The sequence below is a fragment of the Montipora foliosa genome, chromosome 2, assembly GCF_036669935.1.
Source record: "Montipora foliosa isolate CH-2021 chromosome 2, ASM3666993v2, whole genome shotgun sequence".
NCBI lineage: Eukaryota > Metazoa > Cnidaria > Anthozoa > Scleractinia > Acroporidae > Montipora > Montipora foliosa.
Window position 1 is genome coordinate 16,535,690 of NC_090870.1, and position 10,000 is coordinate 16,545,689.

Sequence of the window (10,000 nt, forward strand, 5' to 3'; positions counted from 1 at the left end):
GTTGCTATAACAACCCTATGGCGCATGTTCTCCTACATAGAGTTTCCCAGAGGCTTTGGTCGATCCGAGGCTCTAGTAACGAGAATGATCTAGTCCGGCCTTATCAGACTTGAATTATTACTGAACCCACCATATAAATTCCAACAAAGCTAATGAAATAGGTGCAAATGACCCGAGTAGAATACTTGAATTCTATAAGAGAAGACAGGAGAATATATGATAAATATATCATTATTCTTTTTCTTGACAGACACTATCGATTTTTTATTGACTGAGAATTGCTGTTAGATCAACATATCAAGTACTTTTATAAATAAATGAAAGGTGGTGACGTCATGGTGCATCATATGTGGCATACACTGTGGAAATGTCCCCTTAAAAAAGGCAGGCATAACTTACTTGAAAAACCTTTTAAGTTAACACTTACCACAGGAAGACTTCAATCAGAATGGAATTTCCCAAGTTTAAAAAGAGATACACAACCCCACTCTGCACTCAATGCACCTCGGAGCATAGCGTCGAATTACTCGTGCGTGTTAAAATAAACCCGCGGCAAAAATGGCTGCCATGCAGCATAATCAGTGATTACTGACGTTAAGATAATTGTGAACAAAAAGTGAAGGTCTGAGAACCTGGTTTCCAATGGTAGACTTTTCCTCTCACTCTTTCTGTAAAGGACTCTTCGCATCTGTGCCTAAAAATAAATTCAAATGGCTAAATCAAGCAAAAAGCTTTCGGCCTTCACATGCGATGCTTGTTTTTTTTTTTTTTTTTTTTCCTTCCTAAAATGCATTCTGAACTCATTTTGTTAATAATAAATACGCGAGTCACTTCAAAACAATTAATAACCAAAAACGTTCCTGGAAATCAGCCATTTTGAAAATCGCACGTCATCATTCATTGTTGGAAGCACAAGAAATCATTTTCAGCATTACAGCGGAACATTGAAAAGAAAGCAAGAATAGATTCATCAAACACATACATATACGTGGGATACCTATGGTGAAACACGGAACGAAACGATGACATTTTTTCTCTACTGTCAAAAGTGTTGACTTCTTGATTGTAACCTATTCTTTACAGTTGTTCTATATGCCAAGTTTTGATCGACTTTATTTCAGTGCCACGGATTTCTGAATGCAACCCCTTGCAACATATAAAGAACTCAATTTCTCGTCTTGATGGGGTTCTACATTGGCGTGGCTTAAACTCTATGAAAGGAAAGATTATCCTTCGGGCGGTGGTTTGAATAAGTACCGACAGCCGACGAATACCGTAGGCTTCCTCACCTAGAGAAGTCGACTACGTATCTTTTCCCGAAATTGAAGTAATTACTGACAGATTCTTTCAAAGCTAAGATTAAATCTCATTTGACAATGACCATATGAAGTTGTCTAAACGTTATAATCAATTTTACGCTTGAAATGTGGCGTTTGGCGGCGTTCTTTTAGAACTGAATGGCATGACTCAGACACCCCTTCAGAAAGGGACTGTTAGGCCCCTTGTTCATACCATCGGTTACTCTGATCAAACCAGCCGCCAACTTTATCTCCACCTTCAAATTTAACCAAAATATAAATTGGGAAATGTATACATACTCTTTTGGAACGGGTTCTAGGAGTTTTACCACGTATCTATATTTGTACAATGTTAACCATTCGTTTTCTTCATCCTGCGAACAAGAACAAAAAAAAGGAGTAGTCTTAATTTCCATGCTAATGAAATTCCAACGTTTCTGAGAATGTACTATTGATGCCGGATATTGTTTCGTGGTGATCCATAGCATATGGAGTGGGTCCTGCCGACTTATTACCCAATGAAAACCAGCAATAGTCACGAAAAACCTTGGCAAAGACGACGTTGACAAAGAATAAAACTCGAAGACACAAATAAAATATGCAAGCTGGCTGACGTTCTGCTCGAGCATCTTACATTTCGGTACTTTTTTTGTGCTCTCAACAACAATGACATGAAATGGCTAAGATTACGAATTTGGTGTAAGACAAAGACATACAACTTCAATAAATTCACGTTATTTTTTTATAGAATCGAAAACAAAGGGAACAACATGATTTTAAGCAGTAAAGTTGAGTCAACCAACCTTTGGCGAAGCACTTGGTCGGTGCCTGTTGTATATAGCCTTCACCAATAACCAGAGATACTTGATGAACAGAAAAGCCAGACAAAGAACTATGGGCAACTCTGACAGCAGCTTGTCACCAGGAAAAACCTGAAGAATGATAATAACCTTTTAAAAAATAGAAAATAAAGGCCAAACAAATAGCCTTGTGATAAGATCTTTCAAAAAATGTCGTGAAAACATGAGCAAGGGCTGTTTATACCGTGCAATCGTCATCGTAGACGCATGTGGTAATTAACTACGTGCTCGAGCATATTGCCAAAGTTAAGTCCTGTTGGTACTTTGGATAATCACAGCAAAGTTTTGCAGACCTCTTGCCTTTAACATTCATTATTTATTCAACTTCAACTAAAAGCGTTTCTGTTTTTCCAGAGGCGTCCCTTTTTCTAAACGAAATACAACATACCTGTCACGCCCTCCCATGTTAACGCTCTACGGCGTCTTGCTATGTAATTAAAGATAGAGAAGTTTTCAATTGAGTGTCGAAAGTAATTAGCGAATTGCATTGGTTTTGCATACCTTCACTCATTGATTGGTTCAAATTTCTCGCGCCATTTTTAAATTAGAAGTGAAACCAAAACCAATCGTGGCTGGCGCGTGCACATTTTCCCGCGCTTTGTGTCGGCTACGTGTAATTACTTCGAGTTTTGATTGGTTTACAGGATTGCCTCCATCCTTTTTTATTGGCCAAAGTAATTACTTTGGTTTCGGTTTTACGACACTCCATTAAAATTCGCTCTAATGTGTAACGTATGATTAATAACTAAAAAGCCAAACTAGTTTGTGACTTCCGTTTACTAATTGGACATTAGCAAGACTAACTATTAGTATGACGAACGCCGACCGGGTGACTCGCTGGCTCAGTTGCTTGAGCATTGCAATACCGTGCAAGTTGTGAGTTCTTGAGTTCGACTCCGGCCGGACCATTACTAAGGATCTCTAAATAAATAACCGAGGAGAAAATGCTGCCTTTGTAATTACATCAGCAAATAGTTAGACTTTCAAGTCTTGTCGAATAAGGACTTTAAACCGTTGGCCCGGTTTCACAACCCGTGCTCATAAACTCTGTGGGACGCAAACGATCCCACGACACCATTCGAAAAGAGCAGGACACGGAGTTCTCGCTGTTGTGTTATGGTAGATCTGTTGTTCCGTAAGGGAATATCTTTTACTCCCCACAGCGATTCTAAACTGCGTAACGAGCAGTCTGGCCAAAGTCCCTCCAATAGAATTGTAAATTAGTCCTGTAAAGCCCCGAGAGGAGGGATCGGTGACTAATACATGCTCTTAATTTCACTTCACAACGGCATCGCTGAGAGTTATTTCAGTTCCGTGAGTGTTGGTTCGGTGAGAGTATGAACCCACAACCACCCGAAATCAAGTCTACTGCTCTTAAACCTCTCAAAGTACTTGTTTTCTAACCTCTGTTCGGAAAGATGGACACTGGTAGAATCTTGCACATGTGATTACAAGCCTGTAAAAAGGTACAACAATTGATTAATTACACAAGTTAATAGTTCGTTTAAGCAAATTTGCCGATTCGTACCATTCTTTTGGTGTGATCCTTCAATTTGAAGTACTTTTTCTTCAAATACTGATTCACACTAATAACAAATAACTAGACAGCTAACTAAATGCAGTGATCCGTGCGCTTATTCGTTCCCATCTGCCATTTACAGAGCAAAGATGTAACCCATTTTGCAAGCAAAGAAAGAGATACCATAAACCTAAATTTTAAAACAATCATTTTTTGCATCTTTTAAAATTGGATTAATAAGTATAGGTAATCACGTTATTTGGAGTGAATTTGGCAAAAATAAGCACGTGTAAATTAGCATGCAAAATTGCAGGAGGGCGAGTGCAAGTTGTAGTCTTTGTGCTTATTTATTCCAAATTGCAGGAGTTAAATCATGTTATTACTTAATAATACACATGGAAAAATTCGAGATGGTAAATAGCTATATATAAACAAATTGCGATTTTGAGACGGCAATACCACATTGTATTGACGGCTAGTTGGGATAAAATATAGTCCGTATTGCATGGGCGGAGTCGCGGAGCCCAATACGGAATATATTTTTTCCCAACTAGCCGTCAATAGAATGTGGTATTGCCGTCTCAAAATCGCAATTAGTTTTGTATCGCGATCCATCATTTAAAAGGATAAATAAAACTGTAAACTAATCAACCCGCGCCTGATCGAAATTTCAATTCTTTCTACCTGCGAAACGTATTTGTTTGCGTACGTCAGCAACCCAATTCAGTGCAACGACGTCAATTTCAACATTAGAACCAATCACAGGCCGCAAAAGTGAGACGGCAAAAACACGAAATATTGACGGCTTGCGCATAGGCAAAACTATAAGAAGATCGCGATACTGCGTGATAACGTCTGACAAGCTGCTTTCATTACCAAGCCTCGAATTTCCCAAGAAACTCAAGAAAACCAACGTGCGAAAGGACAGCACTCTTGAGGAACAGTATTGCATGTCCAGATGATGTGAATAATTTTCTGCAAACAAGTCTTGATGGCGAATTTTTGAGCATATGACGTGATTGTTTGTTGAGGGGGGTGAATAGGTTCGTTGATCGGCGGATTTGGCTAAAAAATCTACTCGGATTTCGGATTTTGAGGACACAATTTGCGGATTGGCGGATTTTGATCGCTCAGCAGATCACGGAGTTTTTCATTATTTCAGCGTGGATTATGGATTTTGTTTGTTTTGAAGTGTGGATCGCGGAAATGAACTTGGCGGTCTGTTTCAATTGCCTGACCTTAGAACTAGACTACATTACAGCGGTTATCAGTAACACGAGCCCCTCAACGACATTTTCTCATATTCGAAAATAAAATTTAGGTGGACGTCAATCAAATGTTTCCATGACGAATCCAACTGCCGCCAAGAGAACAGGAGTATCGTCATGGAAACATTTGATTGACGTCCACCTAGATTGTACTTTCGAAATATGAAAAAAAGTCGTTGAGGGGCGCGTGTAACTGATAACCGCTGTAACACATCTTTGACCTTCAGTGCAATCGTAATCCAGAAAACTCTAGGATCCCAGGATTTCGGCTTCCGGCCAGTGTCCTCACCAGACTCTCACCACGTGTACCATCGGCACGGCCAAAATGGAGGGTCAGGTAATTGAGGTGATTGAGACAAAGACCATTGATTTCGTCACATTCTTTTACCGCGAAGGTGCCAAAGGCGATGACTTACTTCATAAAAACAGGATTCGGTGCTGCGTCGCGAGCACGTGCATATGGAGCTACAGTCAGACAGAGAAAAAATCGGCCGAAGGTTATCTACCAGCGGAATCTGCATATCTCAGAGAGACTGAATGTGTCCGGAGTGGCTGAAAGTCCTGGGGCGGAGCGTTTAGATGAGATGCCCGATTGTGACAGAGATGCTGGTGATGAGATGAGTGAATATGACAGCAGCTCTCAGTGACAAGGAGGGGACGGAAACTGACGTTTCAGAACTCGATAGAGGGTCCACGTCCTTGTTAGGAACGACTACGCGATTTGGGCGCCAAGTGCGGATAAACAGTAGGCTAATTCCATGACAGGTATTTCTTTAACGTCAGTTAAGTTATTGAATGTTCTTAGATTCTCTTTTCTCTAGCAGTACTTCGGATTCGGATTTTTGTAAAAATATCTGCGGATTGGCGGATTTTGCGAACAATTAGCACGGATCGACGGATTCACTGACCCCTATTCACCGGTACCTCCCTTCCCCCTTTGTTCATTGACCAATCAGAATGCTTGGTTTATTACTTCTTTTTCCACTGAAGTACCTCTTTTGTGCACTGTGTTATCTGAAAACTGCATTTCTCTTAGCTAATCAGTAAATGGAGTAAATGGAGTAAATTTTTCATGTACATTATTAATAAAGAAATGGACGGATTCTTTGTGATAGAGTTTGCAATGCCGACTATTTATCAACTGGATAACGGGCCTTTGAACAACTCGTGCCTGATAAGAAGCTTTTCTTATTCACTTACATGGTTGCTAAAAGCATAAATACTTCATACTAACTGAGTGCGAGGGCCGTACAATTATGGCAATGATTTTTCTGTAACTTGCAGGCTAACATCTTTTTTTTAATCAAATCGGCGCGGAAAGCACACCTTAATTCAATTCTGCAAGTGGGTTGTACTGAGGCTTACAGCGCGCCGCAGTAGTAATTCACGTAATTAAACGTAGAAGTGGAAAGGACAGGTCATAACTCCTGTGAAAGAATGCTAACCCGTTCACGGTAACTCAGTTTTTTTGTCAGAGAACAGGAAAATTGCAAGCAGTCTATACAGTTTTAAACTTATCAAACGAGTTCAGCGACTGTCTTACCATAAAGCAGAATAAGCTACACCAATCAGAAAACCAGTTATCTTGTAGTCAGTGGCCATACACGCAAAGAGGGGATAATATGAGAATCCAATGGTGAGCATGGCGACTATCTTCCAAACGACTGAAAATAGAGCAGAAGGCATGGTATTTCAGAAACATGCATTTAATAATTACTCTAGCTTTCTGACGAGGGCTGGTGTTTAAACTGTGACCTCGACACAATCACCGCAAAATATGTTTGCTGCATGTATCGAAATTGCGAAGCAGTTGCACGAAAAAAGTGGGAACAGCCATGCTCTTCAATATTTTAAACGATCAGTAGCATTCTCTACTTTAATTTTTCAAAAGTAAAAAACTTCAACTTCGTAAACTAAGAGTTTACTTACTTCCAGTGTAGTCAGGAACCTCAGGACTTTCAATCCATCGGTTGAAGGCGGGAGGAAAGATCTCTTGAAATCCTTCGCCTAACAAAATGACCAAGCACTTTGTTGTCGTCGCGCCAAACGCACAAGCGAAGGCAAATCTGTTCTCGTAACTGTCCACAAGGTTGACAGGTCTGTGAAAAAAGTCAGAGTCAGCTCAGTAAAAGGAAAATTATTATTGGCGTCGTCATGACCATCAGCATCAATACCACCATCAGCATTAACACAGGTAGCAGTATCGGCATCATTATCTTCATCATTATTGAAGGAGATCCGCGGTCCGAAGGAGAGCGCGCGGAGCACCATGGTTAAGAAAATATGGTAAACCCAAAAAATTTCGATTTTCGTTATGACGTCATCGGACCGTTCGTCCATCCAAACGTTCAATTTTCACATACCGGTATGCCAAAACGCGAAATGTCGCACTGCTGGAATCGTGCTTTTTGGCGGGAAATTGAATGGGCTGGAACCCGCGTTTTTTGGTGGGAAGTTGAATGGCAGCGCACTGCATTTGACACTGTGTTCAGTAAAATAAGCAAAACTTTTTAAGACAACCAAAAAACAAGCTAAGTATTTTTATAGTATGTGACTGTCGTACAACGAAAAAATAAGAGAAAGTAAGCGATGCTTAACGCGAAAGAAAGTGACTGAGAGCACGAGAAAACAGGCGAAACATCAGTGAGAAACAACGAGCAATATCCAGAAAAGTGTCTGTCGGCTTCCATTGATACCAGCTCCGTAGCTGAAGGAACTACCGACGTTAAATAACTGAGTGACTTTACCTTATTTTAGAGAGAGAGCTCCGCGTTTAGGCTAACCTGCGATCAGGCTCTACTTTAGTTTCGCGTGATACGTATTGTGGAATTGGCGAAACGAAAAATAGAGTCTGACCAAATTCCTCTTTGAAATTCCTTCCGCCCACTTTTTTTGATTGATGACATGTCCTTCATCGGCCAATCAAATTTACTTCCATTACACCAATACACGCGTGGACGGCAGATACACGCTATTTTGTTTTGACCTGAATTAATTACCGTGGGAGGAATTATAAACGAATTCGAAAGATACCTTTGGCTTTAATTTGAGAAAAACACATTTCAAGGGACGTATACAAAACATGGACCCCAGGACCATGGACCACCCCTGTGGACCTGGTCCATGGACCCCTTCATGGACCCGGTCCATGGACTACCCCTGTGGATCACCCCTCATTTTGTAAGTTCAATACGTTTTATAAGCAGAAAAATCTTTAGACGAAAGAGAGAAGTGATCCTCGCACTTATCTGAAACATTTAAGCAGGAGCACTTGACAAGGAGCAAACAACTCTCATGTTCAGGGCTTTCAACCCCCAAACTCTTCAAATATTGAGAATTGATAGAGATGGAATGACAGAAGACGTCATAACACTTGTGACGTCATTTCTGGAGTCTCCTACAATTGTAGATTATCCGGGAGAGTTGACAGCCCTGCATACTAAGCCTACGTCACGATATTTTTAAAGACCAGGAGCCCATGTACGATCTATTTTTAGTCTGCAAAAAAGACAAAGACAATTCCGGTTTCTTGTGATAGGTCATCGATCTCCTGAGTCTCATTAGCGGGAAATTTAATCCACAAAATAAATCGCGGTCTGTGAAAACGCCGTGACAGGAATATAGGGCTGTTGTCCGCTCCTAGTTATGGGCTGCTGATTTAAAAGCAATAGCCAGTTATAGACACTTATTCCACCTATTTGGTGGCTTCATAAGCCGAGTCTATAACCCGCTTTTCAAATATAAGTTCGTTTCATTCATCGAGCCCTTCACCGGAACAAATGAGCCTAACAAATTGACCTGCTCCCAACTGAGTGTCTGTAGAGCGTTGCACCAGCATTGCAGAGATCATGGGTTCGAATCCCTGTTGAAAACCCCTCAATTGTCCAGATAAGTGTGAAGATCAATTTCCTGATTCGTCAAAAGATTTTTCTGCTTGTAACTTTGCAAAATGAGGGGTGGTCCACAGGGATGGACCGGGTCCATAGGGGTGGTCCATGGACCTGGGCTCCATGTTTTACATACGTCCCATTCACTGAGTATGCAATCTTGTAAGCTTGACGTCGACATCTTAATTTGTAATAGGAGGTTTTCACGTGACGTCATCGCCGCCGTGCTGGTGGATGAAAACAAAAGATCTCTCATTAGCTTCCTTTGTTCGTCCACCAGAAGTCGTACATTTCTCTATTAATATTGGTGTCTCTGGAGGTTGGTTGAAAACGTCCTATTGAGATAACCTAGCATTTTGTCGTTGGACGGTTTGGCAATAGATTTTTAAAGAAAAAAAAGAGAGAAATACAATATTCTTTTAACGTGTTTGCCCATGATGGTTTCTTTGGTGATTTTTTTTCGGGTAAGTTCAGTTGCAGTGTATTTCTAGAAATGTAAATCATAATAAGTAAGCTTAGCCGTTAATTTTTTGATGGAGTACGAACAGTAAAATGGACTCGCAAAGTTTCTTTTACTTTTGTACAATTAGTATCTCTGGAAACATGTCATTTTAGTTTCTGGAATGCGAGTCTTAAGTCAACTCAACTGGAAATGTTATGAAGCAATCTTGATTCCAAATTGTACAAACAAAACATGTCATGTACAGGAAGTAAATGACGCCGTTTGATACCGCAGTTATTCAAAACATGCATCCGCGTAACTTGCGATTTTATCAGCATCTCCTGTTGATATATATGTCCTTTGTCTCATCCAGGAAACCAATATGCATCGGCTTTCATTGCCATTTGAAAGAACCAGCTATTGAGCTTTCAAAACATCAGGCAAGTTTATGCCAAAGTACTTTCAACCACATGGCCACAGAGCTCGACAGCGGAATCGCTTCTTTCACTCTTTCCAGAGATTCTGGACAAGTTATCAGATGTTTCAGAGGGCATATCTCCATTTACACAAATAAAATCAAGTCGCACCGTCCACGTCATTGTAAGAACAAAAGGCAGAAAATTGTTTCGTGGCTTATGGCTGATTAGTCTCGAAGACTTCGCGAGAGCTCCGCGCAATCACGATGGCATTTTCACTTCCGGCGTTTTAACAGCCAATCAGATCACG

At 40.6% G+C, this 10,000-nt stretch overlaps 1 protein-coding gene across 1 annotated transcript in view; it reads right to left on the reverse strand.

The window, feature by feature from the left end:
* The window catches only part of LOC137991260 (stimulated by retinoic acid gene 6 protein-like), a 55,134-nt gene that overhangs the window by 29,785 nt on the left and 15,349 nt on the right, over positions 1–10,000 (reverse strand). Inside the window, exons 4-9 of the mRNA XM_068836373.1 lie at positions 6,875–7,044; positions 6,489–6,609; positions 3,563–3,614; positions 2,102–2,230; positions 1,513–1,672; positions 131–192 (exon numbers count right to left, since the gene is read on the reverse strand). Coding sequence (XP_068692474.1) covers positions 131–192; positions 1,513–1,672; positions 2,102–2,230; positions 3,563–3,614; positions 6,489–6,609; positions 6,875–7,044 — 694 coding nt within the window. The remainder of the gene's footprint in view (positions 1–130; positions 193–1,512; positions 1,673–2,101; positions 2,231–3,562; positions 3,615–6,488; positions 6,610–6,874; positions 7,045–10,000) is intronic.